Genomic DNA, 27,372 nt, shown 5'->3' with positions numbered 1-27,372 from the left:
CATCGATCATTGGACTGAAGGGTGGGTTTCTTTAGCAACTGAGGACCTTCCTGTAGCTAAAACCTGGGGAATATAACAAATGACTGGTAGCATTATTTTAACTATAGGAACTGTTTCATTTGTACCATCTTGTTAAAAAATAATAATTTTAAGCTTTCCATGTTGTAGAATTAAAACTTTGATCATGTGATAAATGTAGTCTTCCAAATGTTTTACTTGGAGGTAGTATGAACTATTTTCTGAATCTGTTACCAATCAACTCTACGACCTAGGAATATTGATTCAATTAGGCAGACAAATCTGGAACATTGAAATTGACATAAGGGAATCTTTTGTTTTTGTTTTAGTAAATCTATTCAGCTAAAAGGGAAGAAGTAAGTATATTAATTACAAATTCTCTTTTAGGGAAATAACTACTTTCTCCAATTTTTGGAATAAGCAAAGAAATCTTCCTAGGTTCAAGGCTACAAATTCTCTTTTAGGGAAATAACTACTTTCTCCAATTTTTGGAATAAGCAAAGAAATCTTCCTAGGTTCAGCCTTGATTCTTCCTTTCTTTAAGAGGCCCCTCTCCGTGCTTGAATTTCTCTAGCAGCTTGTACTTCCTTTCTAGACCTGTTTTCCGCTGGGAATATCCTGGGATTTCTTGCAGTGATATATAACCTATATTAAAGAAATCATTAAATCACAGAAACTGTGGCTAATGGAAGGCATTTTTGTATACTTCATTCCAGTGTAATAGAATACTTCAGTGATTAGGTTCACGAAATGGTGATAAAGTCGTGGAGGTGCTATCGCTTTTTATATTTATGGATTGCTGTATCAAATACAATAGCATGTCTCATATAATATATGGCTATGCCAAAATGAATACTGAACTTATTTCAAGAAAATCATGCCATTAATGTTTAGGGGAAAGGTTAATGCATTATTTTCAGGGCTAAGGATCCTGAAATAGCCATTGCATCTGAATGAAAAGGAGGAAAAAAAATCACTGATGTCTTTGGTTGACATTTGTGATGAGTAGAAAATGAATAAATTCACTCGTAGTGATTGATGTAACCTAATAAAAATGTCAATAAATTCACATCATTCGGTTGTTGTATCTTAATCACAAGTGGACTAAGTCATGTCTACTTTTATTTCTCAGGCATAGGAAACACACTACCATATTTCTTCATCCGTTCTGAAGTTGGGACTGAGTGCTACAACACAGACGACCCAGACTAGGTAACGTAGAGGTACATAAAGGTGAGTTAGTTGAGCTCCTACTTTCAAGTTGATTCCGGTCTACAGCAGAAAAAGACATGCACCTAAATGATGATAATGCAATGTAGTACGTAGCTAAAATTTCAGAGGACAAGAACAGCTAAAATATGATTGCTGTTCAGAGGAAAGAGAAACTGCCAAAGTACACAGAAGCACAATCATGACAAAAGCTGCCAATTTCATATAAATAAATGTGAACGATATTAGAGATTGTTCAGATTTAGAACTGGGTTTGATGACTGAAAAAGTACGTTCCTTCTTTATCTCTTTCTTCTTTCTCTTCTTTTTATTCTATGTCCTTTCCCTCCTTTTCCTCTTTTCTTATTATTTTCTTTCATCCACCTATAACGTACTGTTTGCTCTATGCTCAGCACCATGCTAGGCGCCACAATACGATAAAGACTGTCCTCAACAGATCATGGCTTCCCCTAAATTCCCATTCCTCTTCCATTCAAAAGCAAATAGATTTAAAATACATAAGAGGAGATGTATATCAGAAATTTGGAAGGATAGAGATAGATTGAGGGGAGAATGAAGTAGAGCTAGGATAGAAAATTAAGATTAAGTGGAGACAATGAGGTAGCCAGTACAGAGCCTAACCTTTTATTATCAGGAAATTAAGGGTCGTCATAACCAAATGAAACTGGTCCAGAGAGTTTCTGGCTGTTCAGAGTATATGAGTGCATCTTTGGTACCCAAATGAAAAACTGAGGTACCAAGGAGACAGAGAAAGCCTATTTCCTTGCTTCACTCAGCACAGGGCCCAGAAAAATGACCCCAGATAAATTCATAAATGACAGGCTAGTTTTGTTCTCCTGATGTGCAGTGGCTGGGCTGGTAGTGTGTAGGTAAGAGTAAGCCCCAACAAGTAACAGCTAGCAGACTGGTGGGACTGTCCCAGAAAAAACCTCAGCGGCATTGGAAAAGGGTGCTAGGGCCCAATGCTATATTGTAAGGGCTAAGAAAACAGCAGACTTCTGGGCCATGCATGTAAATGGTGATTACAGGACAACATGATAAGTGTAGTGCAGATTCTAACCCACTACAGAGATAAGAAAGGATGTTTCATATAAGCTAAGTCATCCCCTTGTAAGTAGAGGGAGAATTTTCCATATAGAGGGCCAAGGATGATCAAACATGTGAAATAAGAAACAGCATGGTTTGTTTGGGGGAAATTACTAATGGTTCACTGTTAATAGAATATAAACTAAAAGGTACAAAAGGGAGGAGATAAGGTTAAAGATATGTTATAAGTGGGAGTCAATCAGACAGAACCTTTAATTTCTGTATTCAGCAGTAGGACTTCTGTCCTGTGGGTAGAGGAAAGCCATTGAAGGATTTCCTTTTTTTTTTTTTTTTTCATTGAAGGATTTCAGGCAAAGAAGGAAACTAAAAAAGAAGTAAAAACAGCTTCATCAAACAAACAAACAAACAAACAAAACTAATTCAACAAATGGTGATGAAATGGTCAATATTAAAAAAAAAAACAAAAACAAAAACAAAAAAACAGAACTTTGGCCCATACCTCACATTTTACACAAAATTGACTCAAAATGGATCATAGACTTACATGTAAAGTACAAAGCTATAAAACTTCTAGAGGACAGAAGAGAAAACCCTTGTGATTTTGGCATTAGATCAAGTTTTTAGTTTTTAAAAATTTAAAAAGATTTTATTTATATGAGAGAGAGAGTGTGAGCGAGTAGTTGGAGGGACAGAAGGAGAGGGAGAGGGACAAGCAGACTCCCTGTTGAGAGCAGAGCCAAACCAGGGCTCAATCCCAGGACCCTGAGATCATGGGTGACCTGATGCTTTCCCGACTAACCCACTGAGGTGCTCCTAACTAAAGTTTTTAGATATCAAACCAGGAAGCATAATCCATAAAGAAAAAAAATTATAAATTAGATATTACCAAAATCTTAAAAAAGGTTACTCTGTTAAAGACACTTTTCATAGAATTAAAAACAACAACAACAAACAAGCTATGATCTGGAAAAATATCTACAAGTCATATTTATGACAAAGAACTGTATGTAGAAAATATTTTTTACAACTTCAAAAACTCAAGGAATGCCTGGGTGACTTAGTGGTTGAGCGTCTGCCTTTGGACCCTGGGGTCCTGGGATCAAGTCCTGCATCAGCCTCCCCAGACGGAGCCTGCTTCTTCCTTGTCTATGTCTCTGCCTCTCTTTCTGTGTCTCTCATGACTAAATAAATAAAATCTTAAAAAATAAATAATACTTCAAAAACTCAATATTAAGAAAAAACTAACCCAATGCAAAAAATGGGCAAAAATCCAGACACACTTCACCAAGAAGATATATATGGATAGCAAATAAATATATGAAAAGATGATCAAAATTAATAGTCATTAGGGAATGCAAATTAAAATGGCAATTAGATATCAATTTAGATTCACTAGAATGGCCTAATGTTTTAAAAAAGTTACACAACCAAGTATTGTTGATAGCACAGAATCAAAACCCAAAATTATTTGTGGGAATGTAAAATGGTATAGCCAATTTGTAAAACATTTTGACAGTTTCTTACAAAATTTTAACACATATTTATTATTTGAGCCAGTCATTTCATACCTAAGCATTCACCCAAGAGAAATTTGATACATATATCAAATGCATTACCTATGCATTGATGTTCAGAGCAGTTTTATTAGTAATCACCTAAACTGGAAACAAACCAGACATCCCTCAACCACTGAATGCATATCCAAACTATGGTACAACCATACAATGAAATACTGCTCAACGATAAAAACAAATGTGAATGAATCTCAAGTGCATCCTGTTAAAAAAAAAAAACTCAACAGGCTTCCTATCATATAATTCCATTTATAGAACATTCTGAAGTATAACTCTTCCTTAAAGAAGTATTCTGAGTAATAAATGTAGAAAAAATAGGGAAACAGAATAACCACCCTTAGAATGCAATGGTAGTAATTTGTACAGGTAAGATCTACACTATGGATGATAAAATTAGTAGGGAAAAGTTTGAGAAACAGGGTATTTGTATAGCCTAGATTATCTCCCCCCAAATCTATATTAATTACAAAAGGGGAAAAGTAACTTTACAACAGATAATCTAGAAGACATCACCTTAACCAAGTGATCCACATTGACATGCCAGGAATAAGACATATGGACACCACGTTCCCCCCGATATAATGCACTCAGAAAGGCACGTAACTTCTGTGATACTCCTGCCAAAAATGCATAACTGCAAATCAAGTGATAGAGAAACAACAGACATACCCAGACTGAGGGACATTCTACAAAGCAACTGACGAGTGCTCTTGAAAAATGTCCAGGTTGTAAGACACAACGTAATACTGAAGAATTGTCACAGATTGGAAGATACTGAGGAGACACAATACTTAACTGCAATATGGGAGCTTGGGTGAGATCCTGGAACAGATGGAGGACAGTAGTGGAAAGGCTGATAGAATCTGAATATAATTCTGTAGTTTGGTAACTAGTTTCATACTGATAATTATTTCTTGTCTTTGATGATAGTCCCATGGTTATGTAAAATATTAGCATCAAGGGCAACTGAGTGAAGTCTATATGGGAACTATATTATTTTCATGACTTTGTAAGTCTGAAATTATATCAAAATGAAAACTGGAGAAAAGTCATCGGAACATATTCCAACAACAACAAAATGAGCATTAAACACTCATCATGAGATGAAATCAGAAGCTTGCCAGATTTCTATGCATTAAGTTTATGGATAATTTTTTTATTACACATCACATATGCAAGGAGCCCATAACCATTTTCAGTGATTAAGACTTCTACTGGTCTTTATCCAGGCCTACGTAAGACCATCGGGAACCTGGTAAAAGTTCCTGAGTGATGACTGACTGCCTGAACCTCCTGTCTGGCAGGATGGTTCTTATTCTCCTGAGTTCATGAATGCAAATCCATGTTGATTGTATAGAATTATCCACAGCCCTTCTCAAATTTAATATCATCAACCGCTTACCAGAAAAAAATTTACACCATGAATGATTTCAAAGGAATTTTTATTTTTGGAAATGAGTAAGATTTCACCGTCTCGATGATTCTATTCAACTTGATTTCAAAGTATGAAAAGGCAACATTATGTATGTATAAAATTGCATTTATATTCCTTTTTCTCTCCTAGTTCTTCCAGCTTACAGTGTTATCATCACCTTGAGCAACTTGTTACTAGGATTTTTTAACCTGTTCCATCTTATTACAGTCTACCCAATAATTAGCAGGCTGGTTAGGGAGAGGAGAGAACCATGGGAAAGAGACCATAAGTTAGAGGCAGATCTAGGAAGGTGATTAGACTGGATGACCTTGAGGAGACCAGATAACCTGAGAGGAAGAACAAATTTCTCCTGAATACAGAAGAAGTGTATTCTCTGTTGTAAATAGGGACGTACACTCCAGAAGAATATAAACTGGTGATCCCAATTAGCCCCAGTGCTGCCTGAACAGACGGAGATACACAGGGCTACCCGATTATGTCATCTTGTTCCTATTTGTTATGGTCACACTTGGTTCATTCTCTATTCATCAATATGTATACGTTATAATTCCCAGTGGCAAATGCTGTGCAGTAAATATCCTGAGAATCCAGTGAGAGTCCAGAAACTGCACAAGAATAATTCATCTCTGTTCTTGGTAACAGCAAATAGTAAATTTGAAGGCCTTTAGGAGAAGAGAGAAAATATAAAAACTCACAATCTCTTCTCTTTTTGCTGCCTCATGCCCTTCCTTTCCCTGGTTGCACCTCCGGGCACTTCCACACTGCCAGGGGCACTTTCGCCCGCGTCCTTCACCGTACCCTCGGGGGCCCCTGGGTCTCCAGTCATACTCACAGTCTTTCTAATTTTTCCCAGTTTTCCTTCATGCTTTTCTCAGGGGCTACCTCAAACATTCACCAACACCCCAAGCCCTCTCCCCTCCCACGTGGGCATATGATCTTCCTTCTTCCATGGCTGAGGAAAGGGGAGCTGGTAACCCCAGAGGCTCTGGGCCTTCTGCCCACCGCGGCCTGCACATCTCATAGTTCTCTGTGTTCCCATTTAGACTCCCCTTGGTACATTTTCATCCAGCTCCTCAGGGGTTTGGGAGAGGAAGAGACACATGGGGGAACTGAGAATATACTTTCAGGTGCCTTTGCCATTTAGCACGAAGGCATTCTAGGGTGCAGGAGACTGACGAATGGAAGCAGAGGGGGAGACGCACAGGCGGGACCGGCAGGACAGGCGCTGGGCCTTCTCCACGCCAGACACCTGACACCTCGTGCTACCGCAGTGCCCGGCACACAGTGGCCAAGCGCAGAATAGATACTGCGTGAATGAATGAACGGCACAGAATGCTAACCACGTGGAAGGCAAGTAAGAAATCGACACCATGTAACGTGCATCTTTAACCTGTCATCGACCGCCGCCTGCGCCCGCGGGTCGTCCAGGGCGCTCGGCTCCCCGCGGGAGCCCTAACGGGCTTGCAGCCCTACTGCCTCAGCCAGTAGGTGATTCTCCTCCTTATCTCCTTGGTCTCCCAGTTCATTTCATTCTACTGCCCTCTCTCCCATTCTTAGGAACCTGCTTTCCTCTGGGTCGTTGCTTCTGTCTTGTAAGCTTTTGCTCTTCGGTTCACCTGTTGGGGCTGCTCTCAACCTTCCGGGTGGGCGCTCCCTCCCGAGCCTCAACTACCACCCACCGCTCAGCTGGGGAGCGCTCTTTAACTTGTGCCTGCAGCCCAGGCATCCGCCAGGTTCCAGAGGCTTCCTGGACATCTTTACATGTCCCAGGCGCCTCAAACACAGCATATCCAAACTCGAATTCATGATTTTTCTCTCCAAATCTGTATTTCTCCAGAATTTGCTCTCCATTTCCCTACTTACATTAAACCAGAAACTTGTATGACATCTGAAACTATCCCCATTCCTTTATTCCTCATATATAATCAGTCATGAAAGTCTCCCAATTTAACTTTGGAAACTGCTCTTGGTTCTATCCCCTTCTTATCTTTACTTATCTAATCTGTTTTCTCATTATTTTTTCACTTGGATTCCTATGCTAGCCCCCTTACTGTTTTTGCCTGCCAATAGGTTTTTTTTTTTTTTTTTCAATTTGTAATCCATACCGTTATCACTTTGCTCCAGGTGTTTTGGATGCCTGCAATATCTTGACTTCTTAGCCAGGAGGGTTTGAGAAGCTGTTTCCTCTGCCTGGAAAACTTTCCTACCAAATCCTGGCATGGCCTCATCTTTTCACTTCATTCAAGCTTTTTTTTTTTCTCTTTACCTAAAATTATATTCATATATTTAATTTCTTTTGGTTTCCTCCAGTAGACAGAAGCTCTTCTTCAATATTGTACTACCAGTGCCTAGAAGGGTGGGCACAATAAATATTCACTGAACAAACCAATGAATAACTTAATAATAACTGTGCCCAGAATAACACACACAATACTGGGAAATACTGGCTTACTTGTTTGTTGCTCCCAGTGGATTGACGCCAACAAGTGAGCTTCTCAAGAGCACTGAAGGCTTCTTTCCTGTAGTTCTAGGTTTTAATCAGCAATAATGTCTAACACTGGGTAGGCCACAGTAACTGTTTCTTGGAAAACAAAACAAAATAAAGCTTTCAACCTATCTCAGCTAGCAGAGCAGCTGAACTCCAGAGGTGGGGGTAATAACCATCTAATTTATGTGATTAGAATCAGATTTGGAGAATACCCCTTCAGTGTGTATTCTAATATCCAAATCTTGATTTTGCCTATAGGAAAATTTTACCTATATTTTTCTCTTCACAGGTTGCTAAAGATAAAACTTTATTGAAGGCATAATTTGTTTCTTCCTGCACCTCTTTATCTTCCCTTGAGCTCACTGACACAAACCTGAAGTTATATAAATAGTTACAGGGCACTTGGGTGGCTCAGTGGTTGAGTGTCTCCCTTCGGCTCAGGTTGTGGTTCCGGGGTCCTGATATCAAGTCCCACATCAGGCTCCCTGTAGGGAGCCTGCTTCTCCGTCTGCCTTTGTCTCTGCCTCTCATGAATAAACAAATAAAATCTTAAAATAAAAGTTAGAAGTGGGGTAACATCACTGGCATGAATTTTCCTCACCAACATCTTGTGACTCTCTTCCTTTGGCAAAAAAATGGAACACAAAATATTAAGGTTAAATGTGACCTTTAGTGTTTTCTAGTCCAATTTGCATTTTCAATCTTTTGTGCAGAGGATAAACACTGAGATCTAAAGACATTGAATGGCTTGCCCAATACCTTGTAACTGGCAGTAGGATATGCAACCTGGTGGAGAGGCAGGTAACATATTGGTGGCAACAGTAATGGTTAAAATCTTGGACAAGGTATTACTTGACAAGAATGTAATTCTGGGACTGGAGAGGAAGTTCTTGTGCATTTACTGTACAATGTATTTGCCTGACTTGAATCTTCTCTTTGACTTCAAGCCTATGTGGACCCATTGAAACTGTCTGGAAGGAACCCACAACATTAAGGCAGGTTTGTGCAGGCCCAGCACTTTCTGTTACAGCTTCTGTGCTGTCCCACAGAGTCTTTAGGAATGTCCCACAATGAAATAAAGTTACATTTGAGGGTTCGTTTGGTATCCTGACTGGCTTCTATTATTTCTTACTAGATCTATGTTTTTTTGAGATATCGTTGGTATATCTAAATTTAATTATCAGCTACTAAGCTGGGCAGTGGACACGTCATTAATTCTCTCTCTTGTTTCTTCTGTTATCATGATTCAAACTGCTGGACTTGGTCTCCTGGAGTACAGTTACTACACTATTTTGTTCCATCATTTAACCACAATTCTTATCTTTTTTATAGGAGGGTAGCACTTTCTCTTTTGGTCATGTAATTAATGACACAGGTGTACACCTCACCAGTTACAAATTGCTAGACTATCCTTGTTACTAATGGCTCCAAGTCTGTTCTCTTGCTAATGGGTTCTATTTGCTTCTTGGAGAAAAAGTATGTGCTAAACATATGGTTTAGCTTGAGTAATCTCTTTTTATATCAGTTTTATCTTAATAGGTTAATGAAATTGTGATGTGTATCAAATAAATAGGTTCAACTTTTATCACACATACTTTTTATATAATTCAGATTTTCATCATTTAACTTTCAAGTTTAAAATAAAAGTAGTTATATGCCTGAATATGAAAGAGCAAGTGTTCCCAGGGACTTTGCAATATGTATCTCTCAGAGATAAAATGTGCACATAAGATAAAAAGTATGCATATTAAGAATTTATAAAAGGATCTGATGAAGATTTTTATCTATACTTTTGCATTACTTTCAATTGAGAGTCTATGTGCTTATTTCTCAGAACCCCAGGATACTCTACTAACATGACTGCATAAACCTATCCTGCATCTTTATCTTTGTCCGTATTATCTTTTATGCAATATGGTAGTCCTTAGGGAGCATTAATTGCTAGCTATCTTTTAGCTACTTAAGGGCAATCTTGGAACAATTACCATGTATTTATGGGAATGAGGCATTCATTTATTTATTGCCTTTCTCTTAAAAATCTCATAGCACTTGAGTCAAGAAGATAACAGTATAAATATGGCCACTTATCTTTGTGGGAATACTTCTTTCTCTATCTTTACCACGCACCTCAGCAACCACACAACGCCCTTGTAATGATGATTGCCACTCAAAAGCATATTGAGTCTGTCTTTTCTCAACTATCTTTTTATCTTTTCCTTCTTTCCCTCCTGCCCCCACTTCTTTCTTTTTCTTGAAATGGAACAAGGACCTTGACTTAGGGAGCATATAAATCTGGCTATGGGGAGGCCACTGTTCCCACTTTTAGATAAGATTGTCACAGATGTGAAACAATCACTGTGTTGGTTGTTTGGATGTTTACATGACATAAACGGTGTATTTCAAACTGGCAGACAAGTGCCACAGGCTATCTCATTAAACTTACTCAGTTGATTTAGGCTAAATAAATCTTACTGCTTCATAGGGCTATAAATCTTTTTCCTTTTCATATACTTTTATGCATATATACATGCACATAAAATATATGACAATATGTGAGTAAAACACACAGGAATACTTGACAAAGTCATATAAAGGTATTAATCAAAGGGAGAAAAAAGGGTCTAATGCTTTTCAACCTCTAAATTTATTGTTTGACACTTATTTCTGGATATTACATGCAAAATACACATAAGAAGACTTCAACATTATATGTAAATTGTTATTTTAAATACTTTGCCAAGATTCATAACCCGATTTTAAAATTATGTTTTTCCTTCCAGAGAGATATAAGACAGTAGGAATGACTTGAAAACTTCATACTAAACTAATGACAAGGAAGTCAGAAAATATAAATGAAATAACGTGTTATTTCTTTTCTTTCTGTCTTTTAGATTACACTCTTTGCTAGCTATTGTGGCATAGCTGGATCTTTCCAAGTCTTACATTTTAGAAATAACCTATTTCACTAACCTAAATATTTTCTTTATTTGAAAAAGTAGTGTTTTATTTTATTTATTCAGATTCTCTTTAATTTAATACTATTTAATCCGGATAAGATAATTAAAGTATAAAACTGATTCATTCACTGTAATATAGAAGAAAAGAAAAAAACACAATAATACACATATACACGCACACACGCATGCACCTTGGGTTTTAGAGTCAAAAAGACCTTAGCTTGAATACCAGCCATGCCACTTGATATGGGTTAGAGGTCTTTCTGCAGGTTAATTAACTTGTCTGAGCTTCAGGGGATAGTGATACTCACAGTAGTTGCCATGACAACAAAATGGTAAACTCTATGTGTAAAGGTGCCTGACACAGAACGCCAACAATGGCTACCATCTCATGTGGCTTATTACGATGCATACTTGCATACTATGCTAAATGCCTTATACATTTACAAATTTAATTAGTATAGTATTCCTATGGAGTAGGAGTAATTTTGGCCCTACTTTTATAGATGCTGAAGTAAAGGACAGGGATGGTAAATAATCTACCTAAAGCTGCACTACTCTTAATTGGCAGGAGTAGAATTCTAACTTTTCAAAACTTTGAGCATCAAACAACAATCATTTTATCTTCTCTCATGATTTTATGGGATGAGCGAGGTGACTTCTTTACAAGGTGTCAACTGCAGCTACAGCCATCTGGTTTTGGTGGTGGTGGTGGTAGTGGGGAGAGGCTGCAACGTCTGAGGCTGTTTATCACAAGCCTGGCATTCAGGCTATCTGCAGGGAGCTCACTTAGAGCTGTTAACCAGACATTCTAGCTGTCCTCCTCTTTGCAATACTGCTTGAAGCCTCACCATATGGACCAGCTTTGCTCAGCACAGGCTGGGCTACAGGAAGGAGTGTGGCAAGAGGACAAGCTCCAAAGTGCAGACATGTAAGATGTTTCTACTTGCATCACACTTGCTAATGTCCATTAGCCAAGGCCAGTCATATGGACAAACCCAGAATCAATGGAAAGAACAACACAAGGGCATAAGTACTGGAAGGCTCCATTAAGGTCACTATAGTAACAGACAAGTCCAACAGCTCTCTCCCATCAAGAGAGAGGGAAGCAATCCATAAGAAACTCTCAATGATAGAGAACAAACTGAGGGTTGATGGAGGGAGGTGGGTGGGGGATGGCTAAATAGGTGATGAGTATTAAGGAGGGCACCTGTTGTCATGAGCAATAGTTGTTGTATATAAGTGATGGATCACTAAATTCTCCACCAGAAACCAATTTTTACTATATATGTTAACTAACTAGAATTTAAATAAAAACTTGAAATTAAAAATGGATAATCATAAAAAGAAAAAGCATTCTTGTGTTTTTCAAACTATCAGGGCATCATGTTGATCAATGCCTTGTGAGAAGGACTGAGAAACACATAGTCAATAAATGTTTTGGTAAGCTTTTATCCTTTTCTGCTTTCAAATATGACATGATGTTTTAATTTCCCATAAACATTTTTAGAAGAAATTTCAGTTTTATGGAAAAAATGCTTCTCAAAAATCTAAATTATTTTTGAGTTTTTTCAATGCTATTCTCTATTGGGTTTTGTATGTTATAATTCATTTGTGAATAAAATAAGGAGAACTATACTTAGGTTTATGTCTATGTCCTATCATTATTCAAATAAAAGTGATTATATGGCAATCTGTTTCTTAGAGTATAAGGTTATTTTGTATTTTTAAGAAACTTCAAAGGAATGGCTTTGATCCCACTATTTAGGTAAAAACAGGATTTCTTTCTCTAAGTTGTAATTCTTTTCTCCATTTTATATAAATTAAAAGTAATTTAATTCTAATGGCATTTATGTAGATGGGATTCACGTTTAGAAGTTTTATTTCAGATCAAGTAGCTATATTTGTATAAGAGATTTATTTTCAAACAGAAGTATTTTACCTTAATGACTCAAAATATTTAAACTGCTTTTTCTATTAATATTGAAATTTTGGCAGCTTTAGAAGTGAATATAGTGAACATAGAAGTGAATATATTATAGAGATTAGAAAAAATATATACTTCTTTACTTTTGATTAATTACTTCAAGTTAGATTAGCAAATAATTTATATGTAATAAATACCATTTCAAAGCTGTTGGTGACCAATGCAAACTCTGATAATGTCATAGCTTAATATCAAGACCGAGGGGTGATATCAGAAGATGATATCCAAACTAAATTATCCCCTTAATGGCTGTGGTATTGCTATTAAGGTTTTGTTTGTTTGTTTCTTAAGGAAATGAGTTAGAGATACATAAAAGAAGCAATGAAGAAAATCAGTACTTACTTTTTGTGACAACACCTTCTAGTCGAATGATATTTGGGTGGTCAAACTGACCCATGATACTAGCTTCTCTTAGAAAATCTCTTCTTTGTCGATCCATGTGGCCACCTTTCAAAGTTTTGATGGCAACGGGGATCTCTCTTTTCCCGGGTGTCTTCAAACGCCCACTACAGACTTCTCCAAATTCTCCTTAAAATATGAACAAAAATGGCTTGTTTAAAAACAGAATACTTACATTCCAGAAGAACTGAATTGTCATATGGTACTATCTTTTTGCTTTTTACCATAATGGCCATCAAGTGTGTCATTTTCACATGGAGATTTCTGTCCTACAAGTTAAATTTGGAATGACAATGTTTGATCAGCATCATTTATAATAAATAACGGAATGCATTTTCATATGGTGTAGCACAGGAACTACCACTGATAGATCTCCCTGACCTGCACAGAAATTATGACTAGCAGAATGGGTTAGGCTAATGCAATTCTATAGAAAAGCAATCACTGCATAGCATTTCCTGTTCCTGTTCTTAATACTGATATATGGGCCAAATGTCTCTCTATTCAGGGAATCCATCAGGCATGTGTAGTGGGTTTGAACCTTCCAGGTCATGTGCTCGAGCTTCACTACCATCAGAAATCAATGCTAGGGTCAATTGGTATATGAACGTATTGAAATGACTACATTGAACTCAACTATAAGAAGTGATTATGCAGACTAAATTACAAGTCACATGGTTGGAATGCAGATATAGTAAGATGATCTATGGCTCAGCAATGGCTTTACTGGGCAGTAATGTACAATAGCCAAACATTTATCATGAATTTAATATATATTAAGTATATCTAAATTAGATATACTTAATATATATTAAATTCATGATAAATGTTTGGCTATTTAAATTAATAAATATTTACATATTTATGTAATACAAATTATATATTTATATATTAATAAATACAGTTTTATATATTTATTATTATATATTATATATTATATAATATTTATATTTATATTTATATTTATATTTATATTTATATTTATATTTATATATCCAGCTATTAGTGTGCTGTGAGTTTCAAAGAAGTCTAAGAGTTGGTCTGTGTTCTTAGGAGCTTATTATAGTCTAGTAGAAGAATTTAGCTGAACATAAATAAAATATTTAAGAACATAAGAACCCGTCTCGACAAATGCTATATTAGTTAAGTAAGAACAGTGGGATATGGAAGACTTCCTGGAACAGGTAAACTTTTGTTGGACTTCAAGCAATGGGTACAGTTTGGATATTCAAGAAAAGTAGTGATTCAAGAAAAGTAGTGACAGAGCTTCAAAGCTCAGAAGCCATACAGACACAAGGATGACTAGATGGGTTAATGTGGAAAAGAAGTTGGATATTTTCTCAGTGCAATGCAATAAGTTCAATTAAAGCTTAAAATTCCAGACTTAACTTTGTGAGGCTAATTAGCTGCATTTACTTAAGAGCATGATGCTTGACCACCAATTTATTAATCTATAAAGATAATAATAAAACCTTCCAAAATTCTATAATGTCCCTTCCTCATAAGGATATTGGGAAGATCCAGATGATACATGTAAAAGTCCTTATCAACTGTAAAATGCTATTCGTGTGCTTTAAGTTATATGAATCTTTGGAAGGGGCAAAGAAATGAGAATTAAAATATCCTCAATTGGTTTATTAGCTAGCAGGTCTGTCTAATAGTTCAGTGTGATGTATTAAAGTGTAGAGGTCCAAATTAAATTTTTGCAGTACAATATATTTCAGTTATCTGTATTTTCTTTGGAGCAATTCATTACAGTCAACTAAACGTTGACTTTGCAGGAATATTGACTACCTTTTGGTGTAAATGCTAAGATATTGTTTAAGTGAATAAAAAGCAAACCTGGAAAGGAAAAAAGCCAAAATGTTGTTTCCTAAATTATGTGTAAACATGTCCATTAGAAATAGAAAGCCGGCTAACAAGAGGGTTTGCTCTCTCTATATTAAACCAACAAGTTAATAAACAAAAAACACAGACTAGGATGGAATCCCTAAGTTCAGTGCATATAATATTGGAGTTTCACGAATCTTATTTATTTATTTATTTATTTATTTATTTATTTTTCACGAATCTTATTTAATTTGACATCAAAACAATAAAAATCCTTTTTACTTAATGATGCTCTCAACCTATTGAGGGTTAAATGTTCTTATGCTCACAGGGAAAAGAAGCCACAGGTTTTCAGTTTTGTTTGTAATGTTTCTTTTATTTTTCAAAAGCTTTTCTCTCATATATAAAAAATGGCAATTGATAGAGATGTTTAACATTTTTCTATTGAGGCTCTGAACCTTTAGAGAAAAGCTATGTACATATATTTAAGTTAATGTCTGATACACCCAGGCCTACTGAGATTCTTGAAATTTCTTCTTAGATCACTGTGGTTTGTTGTATGACTATGCAGAGCAAGGAAAGTATTTTTCTCTTTTTTCCCTTTACTTTGCCTTAATAAGTCTGCTAGTAAATATAAAAAAATCTTTTTAAAGTATTACTTTAAAACTCCTCACCTGCCATAAACCCATAATCCAAGTGATTTTCTGTTAACACTTCATAGTAATCCAAACAAACTTTTGAATATAGTGAAATGAACAGAAAACTCTGTTGTTATTTGATCAAGGCAGGCAGAGTCGTAATTTTCTTTGGTTTTCTCTTGTCTGAAATTCATGTATCCTATTATCACCAGGCAGGTGTTTTCTTCATGTCAAACTTTGCACGATCAAGCTGTTATCACACTTATTTCAGTGACACTAAATATAGTTGCCTCAATTAAGGATTTGATACTCCTAGTGCATTCTTTAGGCAAAGTCCAAAAAATTCAGTCACAGAAAGTATTACACCCCTTATCTGTGGTCAGCCTGGATGTATCAGACATATTAGATAGTGAAGAAAAAAAATATTTTAAATTAAATGCATAGTTTAAGATATTGCCAAAGATTGATCCATTATATTGCTGTCCTTGAAGCAAGAGTAGAGGCTCTGTACATAACCATAAGTAAGATAAATTATGCTTCAATAATATGTGTGGACATTTATGTATCCTGGTTAGTCCATCATTAACTTGTAACTATAGGAATATAATATTAACCACAGATTTTTTTCTTTACCAGTCATTGTCATCATCATTATTCCATAGGTAGCCCTTATACAGTGCTTACCATAAGCCATGTCTAAAACTAAATATGCTTTTTTAAAATTTTTACAACAAACCTTTGCAGTAGGTACCATGATTATCTCCACTTTATAGATGAAGAAGCTGAGATACATGAGCTATGTAACTTTCCATGGTGACACAGGTAGAAAATGGCAAAACTGTAATTCAGACCCAGCAAGTGTGGCTCCAGGGTCCATGCTTATAAAACACCATTCTCTGCTGTCTGGGATGTTTATTATTAATAAATTTTATTATTATACCATAAAAATAATTAGCATGGATTTTCTGTATAAAATCTATATAACCAGATTAAAACTGTGGAGGAATGGTGGAGGTGATGAGGGACCAGCCATCTTGGAGGATTATCGTCTCACAATCTCCTAGAGGCCTTCCAAAATTTTCTTCCCCATGTTCGAAGATTCTGGTTCTCCCTTTTCCAACCCCTTGTGAGTCACTGAAGCAAAGAGCCACACTCCCAATGGCTTTTTAGAACATATCTCTCAGGTTTAATGAGGTATTTCATTCTTCCTGTTTACTATTTCCATCTGACAGGAAGGTTTCCACAAATTGTTCCCCTTCCTCCCTTGTTTCCATCCTCCTCAGTCTTCTGTACGGATGGCTTCTTATTAGCAGTGAAGGCCAAGATTTGAAGTCCCTCCTTCAGAAAATTTTCTCTGGTCAATCCACCTAATTTAATCCCCTGCTACCATCAGTTCCTCCCAAATGGGAAGAAAAAACTTAGCAGCACTACAATCAGACGCTGGCTTTACTCCCAGAGCTGGGCTATGTTGTTCTCCTATCACATGCTATACCAGCCTCGACAAGGTCACTCTGAGATAGAGCAAGGTCACTGCATAATTTTGCCTAAGCACAGACAAAGGCAAGGTCACATGCCAAAATGCTAAATATGCCCTCCTCTCCTGGCTAAAATGGGTGACTGCTACTTCTTTACCAATTAAAACCTTATCCTTGTTCTAGTCTCTCCTCCGTGTAGATAAAATCCATTAAGATGGAAGTGTAAGTCCTAAAATTAAGGCCCAATATTATGTGCTGCTTTTATATGTGAGGCAAACTGGGAAGGGCTCAACTAGCCTTCCTAAAGGCTCTCCCTCCCACTCTGCTCCTATATGCAAGGTCCTCTAGCCAAACATTCCTCTTTATCAAATGGAGCAGATCTAGTTCTTCTTTTTGCTTTGCAGTAGGGTTCACTTTCCTGCCAGTCTGTGGAATGACTTGAACAAGCCAATCATATCCTTCAAAGGAAACCAGGGGCTCCTTGACTTCTTGGTACTACAACGCTGGCCAACCTCTAGGTGCCCCTGTGTGTGATGTCCTTTTCCCCGCTGGGCTATGAGTACATATAATAAATAATATCTACCAATCTCATCTGTCTCATGTAGGGTGTTGTGTCCTTGGCATCCCATGACCCTAGGATGAGAATTCCTACCTCATCAACAGGATGAAGCATTGTTGGTCAGAATGTAAATTAGGGCAGCCACCATGGAAAACAGTGTGGAGGTCCTTCAAAAATGTTAAAGACAGAAATACCATATGATGCAGTAATTCTACTACTGGGTATTTACACCTTCTACCAAAATGAAAACAGGATATTAAAGACATATCTACATTTCCAGGTTCACTGCAGCATTATTCATAACAACCAAGATATGGAAGCAACCTAAGTGTCCATCGACAGACAAATAGGTAAAGAAGAAGTGGTATGTATACACACACAGTTATTACTGAGCCAACAAAAAGAACAAGATCTTGCCATTTGCAACAACATGGATGAACCTACAGTGTATTTGGCTAAGTGAAATGAGTCAGACAGAAAAACCTATGTGTGAAATCTAAAAAGCAAAATGAATAAAGGAGAAAAAAAGCAGAAAAAGACCTATAAATTCAGAGAACTGGTGATTGCCAACGGGGGGCGGGTGGGGAGATTGGCAAAAAGGGGTAAAGGGGAGTGGGAGGTTCAGGCTTCCAGTTATGGAATGCACACATCACGGGGATGAAGGTGCAGCACAGGGACTCTAGCCAATGGTATTATAATAGTGCTGCATGGTGACAGGTGGTAGCCACATTTGTGGGAAATATAGCATAATGCATACAGTTGTTGAATCACTATGTTGCACAACTGAAACTAATGTAACATTGTGTGTCAACTGTATGTGTGTCAATAAAAATAAATAGAATAAAAAATGCTTAATAAAAAAAACCAACCAACACATACTCAATAACAGAACTGCTGCTGCTTTCTGACAGCATCTAATCTTCGAGCAAACTCCTGCTTCCTTAGATAGCCCAAATCACCCAGTCAAAACCCAAGTCCCGTAGGCGACGTCATCTAACATTCTCTTACTGACACACACTACATTTCCACATGCTGAGAGTTTTTCCCTTGCTGAAGGGAATGATAAACCCAACTTTTTAACTATAGTGTGCTCCTGGGATCTTTGGCTTGCAAGTATTACACATACTTATACATATTTACTGTATAGCGCTTTGACTACTTGAAATTTCTTTGAAATTCATTCTTAACAATCGTATACATTTGGTACATATTGCTCCACTTCAGAATCTCCTCCTGACCAAATCAACTGTCATCTAAGTCATGAAGGCATGGGCCTTGGCATCTCTATTCTTTGTTGTATCTGCACAGCCTAGGACATAATAAATAACTCTTCAATATTCATTGAATGAATGAAATGAATGGGGGGGGTGTAAAAATTCTAGGCCCAAAGTTGGGATGTCGTTAGAGGACAGGGATTTTCCAATATAGTAACTTTTTTTTTTTTAATTACAGTCTCCTCTGCTTTATTTTCACTGTGTATAGTTAAGAGATACCTCAACATCTTCTGTATTCAGGTTTTTTTTTATTTATTTAACTGTACACAATCCACTTTCCTTCCTGAGTGTGAAGGCAACAGGAAGAATATTTTTAAGAGACATATAAAGAAAGTGTTAAAAAAAAAAAGAAGAGGCATAAAAGAAAAACATATAGGCAAATTTTAATTTAGTTCCTGAGGAATGCATTAGTCTCTTGAGGTCTTAAATTCCATTATTAGTAATGTTATCAGAAGGGTCACCTACCCAATTGTATTCAAGGACTTATGACTATTCTCTTGGATTTCTTCCCAATACATAGCACACCTTTTACATGTGAAAGAGAACTACATTTTTAAGAGAATTTATAATTTCATACTAGTTGAAATGATATTTGATATTGAATACTTCTGATTCAACTTCATGGAAGGATTCAACATGATGCAAGATTTCTCACATTTAACAAGACTTGTCAGTAGGAAGAGTTGATTAAGACATGGGAGAGAGCAGGTTCTCAGAAATTAGGGCTTCTATGTCTACCTTTACCGCTAATTTTTTCTGTGGTATCAGAGGAAATCACATTATTTTTTCCTGCTTTAGTGTCACTGGGGGAGAAAGGGGTTAAATACCTACCACCTACCTACATTTTTTAGAAATAAAAATTAATGTGTAAATACTTAACAAAGCTTTTTGGATCCTAAGAAGGTTCCATGTAACCCCGAATCTTTTCAAATAACACAGACACCACAGAAGCTATGTTAAATATGTTATTCTAAGTATCCTTCATGGCTAGGCTCTTAATGTCTAGGTCAAAAAAAGGATTTCTTTAAGACCTGAAAAGGAATTTTTCAACTTCCTTATCAAATAATGGGTAAGGATTTTTTTCAGTGAATGAATTCAGTAACACATGATCCCATATTACCCATTTTTTCCTACACCACATTCCAAAAATTAAACAGCATCTTTTTCTTTCTAGACAAGTTTTTTTTTAATGATGTAATTCCAATTTTTGTGATTTGAATGTAATAAGAGCACGCGAGACAGTAATCCAGAAGCACGAAGAAATGATGGTTAAGTGATAGCAACGTGCATGTTATCATTCCAGATGCCTGAAAAGTTGACTCATGGCTTCAGAGCACTTATCTCTGCAATATTTGGAGAGCTACATTGTAGTTTAATGCTTTGGTTGTGCACTGATGTGTTTCTCTACACCAACTTCCCAGTTGATGTGTCCCTTTGCTCATAGTCAGCTGCCCATTTCATACCCTGGTCAGCTGTCAGGGGTGGCCGGACCCCATGATCACAGGCTTGCCTGCAGTGCTGCTTCTCGACATACTTTCAAAACGGTATTTGTTGTTCATGCATGCACACTGTCTACTAGCAAATACATCTCTTGCTGCTAAACAAAGCTCTGTAACAAAAATGTGTGTTTTTTTTATTTACTTGAGGCAAAAGGGAGCCTCTCATTGTGTTACGGGGCTTGCTTTTCAATAAAATTCTGCCTTTACTCTTAGGACACATGGGAGTGAGTCAAGAGACTGAAACAAAAAGATGACCTGATTGATTCATTAATAATAATTTGAAGTTGCTTGTTCTAGAAACAGAACTTCGAAAGGCTGAGTTGACTGATCCTTGCTTTATGCTTCTCCACACCCTGCATCAACTATTATTCTAGTGCCGGTGCCTCTTGGTGTCAAATATTAACTCATTATGTTTCTCCTTACTAACTTTAAACATCCAAAAAATAGAGACCTCATCGATCCTTCTATCTCAGTGCCTAGCAGGATTCCTAGCATCGGATAGGAACTCAGTAATTTGCTGAATGGATGAATCTGCCACATGCTTGAAGGTCACGTGTGCATCATCAAGTGGGGCGGAGGGAGGAGTTGAGGATTTAACTGCGTGATTCAGGCACAAGATAACTTATTATTATTTTAATTCTTTCCTTTTCATTGAGGTAAACTGGACACATGACATTACATCCATTTCAGGTATGCAGCAGTGATTCAACAAGTTTCTGTGTCATGCTGTGCTCACCACGAGTGTGGCTCCCATCTGTCACCACACTATGCTACTACGATACCACTGACTGTATTCTCTATGCTCTACCTTTTATTCCTGTGATTTATTCGTCCCATAACCAGAAATCTGTACTTCCCACTTTTTATTATTTTCTGCTGAAACATGCTTCCCAAATGCAATACTGCCCTCAAGGTGATTACAATTTTTCTCTACTTCTGACATCATAAGTCCAGGATATTACTTACCTATCAAATACTCTTAATTCACAATATTTTCACTTTTCAAGCTCACTGATCCCTCTACCCTAGAACACCTTTTTAAATCCAGTTTATGAGCCTCTAGCAGATGGTCTCTCACACCACCTCCTTTCTTGCCTGAAAGGATATTGAAACAGGTCCTTTTTAGAGTAAAAAAAAAAAAAATTGCGTTTTAAAACTCCGTGTGATGACCTATCAAAATTGATTCTCCGTTTTGGCATCAAAAGAATGACATTGGGGCATCTCTGTGTGGCCAGTTCTTAAGTGTCTCCTTTCTGCTCAGGTCATGATCCCGGGGTCCTGGGATTGCTCCCTACATCAAGCTCCCTGCTCAGAAGGAAGCCTGCTTTTTTTCCCTCTCCCTCTTGAGCCTTTCCCCTGCTCATGCTCTCACTTGCTCTCATTCTCTCAAATGAAAAAAAAAAAAAAAAAAAGGAATAAAGTTTTGGTTTCCTTATCTATAAAACATATATGTTTTGCAGAGTTATGGGAAGTAAAGGTATCTAGCACTTCCACTTGCCCTCTAGCTACCTGCTCCGCCCCCCTCCCGCCCTGCCAAAGGACCAATTCCACCACTTGCCAGGCCCTCCTCCCACAACCAGGCTGCTGAGCACTCTGCATTGGATAGCTGTTCCGAGAAACAAACAGTTCTTTATGTAGCCATAGTTTCTTTTCAGTATACACACTCTCTATCACAGAGTAATATCTTCACTGTCACCAACTATTATCTCTTGGCAGTGAAGTTCCAAATCTAAACTTGTAGCTCAGATTTCTCCCTTGAACCCTAGGTTTCTATAACCACTTGGAAGTTTCCCAGGGACCACCTTATCATCATCTTCTGTATTAGTCTGCTTGGGCTGCTATAAAAAAAGTACCACAGCCATGGTGGCTTAAACAACAGAAATTTATTTTTTCACAGTTCTGAAAACTGACAAGTCTCAGAGCATGGGGCCTGCTGATTCAGTTCCTGGTTATAGCTCTTTTCCAGGCTCACAGATAGCCATCTTTGCTCTGTGCCATCATATCACCATTCCTTGATGAGGCCAGAGAGCTCTTTCTCTTCCTCTTCCTCTAAAGCCACCAGTACTTTTAGATTAGGACTCCATCCTTAGGACCTCATGTATCCTTAATTAAAACCTATTTTCACATACAGTCACAACTGGAGTCAGGGCTTCAACGTATGAATTTTGGAGGGACACGATTCAAATCAAAAGCACCGTTTAAAACCCATTTTTCTATCTTCTTCCTTTGATTCATTGACTAGCCATGGTTGTGAGGCTCCTCACAGATTTCTACTTTCTAATCTACAGATCTGTGAACATGTTACCTTATATAGCAAAAGGGACTCTGCAGATATATTGAGTTAATGATCTTGAGATGTGATTATTCTAGGTGAGCCAGGTGAGGCCTACATAATCACAAGGGGTCTTTAGAAGAGGGAGGCAGGAGGAACAGTCAGGGAAGGACATGGGATGATAAAAAACAGAGGTGAGAATGTCAGAGGGGTATCTGGAGAGACTATGTTGCTGGCTTTGAAGATGGAGAAGGGGACACAGGTCAAGGAACACAGGCAACCTTTAGAAGCTGGAAGTCAAGGACACAGGTAAGCTCCCCAAATGAATCTGTCAGCACCCGAACTTCAACCCAGTGATGCTGATTTTGAACTTCTGTCAGAGAAATAATCTGTGTGTGTTTTTAAGCTCCTAATTTGTGATGATATAGGATGGCTTTTAGCACAGGGCCTGGCATAGAGTGTGTTCTTAAATATTAGCTTCCACTTAACCCGAATAATATCCTGCTTTTAAGTATAATTTCTTATTATGCTCCAGTGCACCCTTTTACACTGTTCTATTAACATCACTTCTCTCATACCCTTACAGAGGTTTTGTCTTCTTTTCAATCTCGGGGGTCTAAACTACAGAACACCATAAGTAACCAACAGTCACTGACGCATGAGCCAATATCCTTATGTGCATCAGTATTTAACTCTCTTTGTGAAAATATGTACTAAACGTTTTTAACTGTTTTTTGAGAGCGCAACCATGAGAGAATATAATTTTCCCCAGTTTGTGTGAATTCCTGCACTAGCACAAATAAGACATTTTGGAATGCAGTCAAGCAATAGAAGTGATCAGTATTCACAGTGGAGGGCTTGTGTTTAGGCAAGCATGACTAAGAGAAGCTAGTGGATTGTCAACTGTACTGGTCAAGATGTTTTCACAAATGAGAGAAAAAGCATCTTTTAAAATATTCATAAGTAATTATTTTGACTAAAACAGCCAGTAAGTGTCCTGAATTATTATTAAAAATAATATTATATATGTTTTTAATAGCAATAAAAGAACAGATTTAATATACCAAATGTTTATAAATAAAATTAGGATATTAGGTCATTTTTTTCTTAAGCTAAAGAAAAGATACATAGATAATCACTTATACCTCTGTAAATTAAACCATGATTCAGGACTCCAGACGTTTTAATGTGATTTTATTTACTCTCAAGGGATAATAATAGGCAGATGTTCTAATACAACAGTGAACATTTAGAAAGTTTGTTTTCATGTTAAAGTACTACTATTTTCACTATTATAAACCATATTGTTATAGGTAAAGTTATATTCAATCACTTTTGTCTTTCAGAAGACAAAAAATTCATCTTATTTATCATTAAAAAATTTATGCTTCATTATTTTACTTATTCAAAAGACAGTTTTCACTGAGTCCTATATTGCAGAATGTGCCATTATTGTATGTACAATCTAGGAAGGAAATACTGCTGCTAATTAAACTACGGATGCTATCAAATGTAAGAAGCAACCCAAATTCAATGATATTAAAATGAGGAAATTTACTTGATCAAAAACTTGAAAGAAGAGAAGAAGTTCATTGGTCAAATAACTGGAATGCTATCTCATTTTGGTGTATATCCTTCTATTTTCTATTTTCTAAGCATAAAGTTTAAATTTTCATAAAGTTGTAGTCATAACATATATTATTTTTCTGTATATATTTAAGACTCTTATATTCACTTACTATTACAATACAGTTGACCCTTGAATAATGTGGGGCTTAGGGGTACCAACCTCACAGAGTCAAAAATCCACATGCAACTTCTGACTCCCCAGAACTTAACTATTCATAGCCTGCTATTGACTGAAAGCCTTACCAACAACATAAATGGCTGATTAAAATGTATTTTTGTATATTATGTCTTAAATACTGTAGGTCTACAATGAAGTATGCTAGATAATATAAAATGTTATTAAAAATAAGGAATATAGAATATATTTATACTACTGTACTGTAAAAAATATGCTTTTAAGTGCAATTCAAACTCGTGTTGTTCATGGCTCGGTGATGTATGTAGTTTCCATGCTATTATATATCATTTAAACAAATGCCTTTTTAAAGAGCTTTAAAATCATTCCCATTTTTTTCTATTATTGTTTTTAAAACAGCTCTTACTATCAATTGTTTGATTATAAGCATTATAGAGCAACATTTTTGCAATTTAAAATTTAATTTCACTCTATCACACAAACTGAACAATAAACACTTAAAATATTCCTTTTTTTTTTTTTTTTTTTGGAGAGAGTGTGGGGAGGAGCAAAGGGAGAAGAGAGAAAATCTTAAGCAGGCTGCATGCCCAGGACACAACCAGGGCAGAGCCTGATGCGGGGCTCCATCCCACGACCCTGATATCATCACCTGAGTTGAAGTCAAGAGTCAGATGCCTAAGGGACTGAGTCACCCTGGTGCCCCAGCCTTTAAAAATATTCTTAGTGAAGCAAAGTCAAAAGAAGTGAAGAAATATTTTTAGTTCAATGATACATTCAACCAAAAAAAATGCCCAACACATATTTCATTAATCCCAAAATACAAATCAAACACACTTTTTACATCTGTTTTGTCTGATACGTAAAATCTGAATATTCTATGAATGAGTTTGTGCAAAATTGGATTTATCTATTTTTTGAATTTGTTTGGTAAAACATTCTAAAACCTCAAAATTTAGATCTAAATTTTCTTTTGTGGGGGAAAAATTGTTAATGACTGAAACAATTTAAGTAATATATATAGGACAATTTAGGTTCTACTACTCTTGAGTTTTTGGTAATATACGATTTTCTAGAAACTTGTCTATCTACTTTTTGCATTTACTATCATGAAGCTTTATTTTCCTATGGCTTTCTAAATATTTGTTTTATCAGTAGTGTTATCTTTTTTATCTGTAATATTGTTTACTTATACCTTATATTTTGATCTATTTTTTCAGAGCTTAATAATTTTATTAATGTTTTTAAGGAAACTTTTAATTTTGTCGCTATTTTGTTTTATATTTTACTGATTTTTCTCTTTACTATTTCCTTTCTACTTTCTTTGTGATTATTGTGTTTCTCTTTTTCTAAATTGTTAAGATGGATGCTTATTTGGCTCATTAATTTTTAGTACTCTTCGTTTCTAAACTAAGCATTTTAAAGGCATATATTCATCTTTGGTGTGGATTAAAGGTGATTTAGTTGTACTCCATAAGTTTTAAGATGTAGTTTTTATCATTATTATTTAGTTCTAGAGATTTTTAAATGTATATTAAAATAACTCATGAGGTATTAAATGTTCTTTAATCAAATTAAAATCATCTGAGTTATTTTAAAGTATGTTTTAAACTCTTATTTTCAAAGTTATTTTTCTATTATTTATTTCTAACTTAATTGTATTTTGGTTACAAATGTATTTCATAAAACCTGATTTGTTGCAAATTGCTTTGTGGCCTAGTACATAGTCAATTTTCATGAATATTTTGTGTACTTGAAGAGAATGGGATGCTTCAAATTTAAGTTTATTATTCTTTCTCTATATTCATCAGATGGAATTTGTTAATTGTATTGCTCACATCCTCTACCCTCATTGATTTTTTTTCTTGTTAGCTAGCAATTATTAAAAGAAGTGTATTAAAAACTCCTACGACTTTGACAGAGTTTTTTTTTTTTCAGTTTCTGATTGTATTACTACTGTCAAGTTTTGCTTTCTTTGTTTAGAATATGTTTTCATACACCTCATTGTCAAGAGATGTAAAAAGTTAAAGTCCAGACCTGTTATCTCTAATACTGAATGGTACCTTAGAAATTATGAAAATATTGCCTAAAATGTATTAGAATAGGTAAAACGTCAGCTTCAATCTGGCCCTTTTAAAACTAGGAAAAACTTCTGTTTTCTAATACATTTTTACTAATTGCTTCCAATTATGTGAAAGTAATAATACCTAAGTAGTTACTAGACATGATTTTAAGTACTTCATATAGATTAATTCACACATTACTAATTATGAAATTTTTAAAAAGTTAAAGTACTTTTTAAAAATTGAAGGTCCTTTTTAAAGGACCTTCAAGCTTGTTTAAATGAGCCACTGATAATAATAGGATTAGTTAATTCAGAGATGTCCATAAAAATCCATACTTTCTGGAATCTTAGTGAGAGACAAACACATGCTTCTCCATTACAACATTGCTGGGGTGGTTCCTGCTCCATCCAGCATGATCACCCTGTTGTCCTTAAGAATATAAATAGTACATGGAATATAGACCTTGAAAGTTCTTACCAATCTGGCATTCTTGGAACATAATTCTTGAGCAGATCCTTAGATTTTTAATCCACTTAACATCTATACCTTTGGTATGATAACTACAACTCCAAATTCAAGACTATATTATTTTCAAGGTCTCCAAATCAGTCATGAATATCAGGAGCCACCCGAGATTAGATTAGAGGGAATTGCTTGGGTTCAACTCTACTCCTTGAGCTCTGCAACGGCATCTGCTAAAGCCACATAAGCAACACCTAGCCTTATTTACTAGATTAAAAGCTCAAGGTATGACTGACAGCTGCAATATTACCATGTTTTAAGTATTTCCTAAGTTTAACCACATAGTATTTGGAAAAGAGGCTTCTGTTTTTGTTTTTCAAGCATTAAATTTAGGTCAGTG

At 36.2% G+C, this 27,372-nt stretch overlaps 1 protein-coding gene across 1 annotated transcript in view; it reads right to left on the bottom strand.

The window, feature by feature from the left end:
- EPHA6 (EPH receptor A6) overlaps window positions 1-27,372 on the bottom strand; it is an 870,413-nt gene that overhangs the window by 189,828 nt on the left and 653,213 nt on the right. The window contains 1 exon segment of the mRNA XM_072721173.1: window positions 13,079-13,264. Coding sequence (XP_072577274.1) covers window positions 13,079-13,264 — 186 coding nt within the window.

Source organism: Vulpes vulpes, chromosome 1 (genome assembly GCF_048418805.1).
Source record: "Vulpes vulpes isolate BD-2025 chromosome 1, VulVul3, whole genome shotgun sequence".
NCBI classification, from domain to species: Eukaryota; Metazoa; Chordata; class Mammalia; order Carnivora; family Canidae; genus Vulpes; species Vulpes vulpes.
The sequence above is the reverse complement of the archived record's forward strand: the minus strand, read 5'-3'. Positions and strand labels throughout refer to the sequence as shown.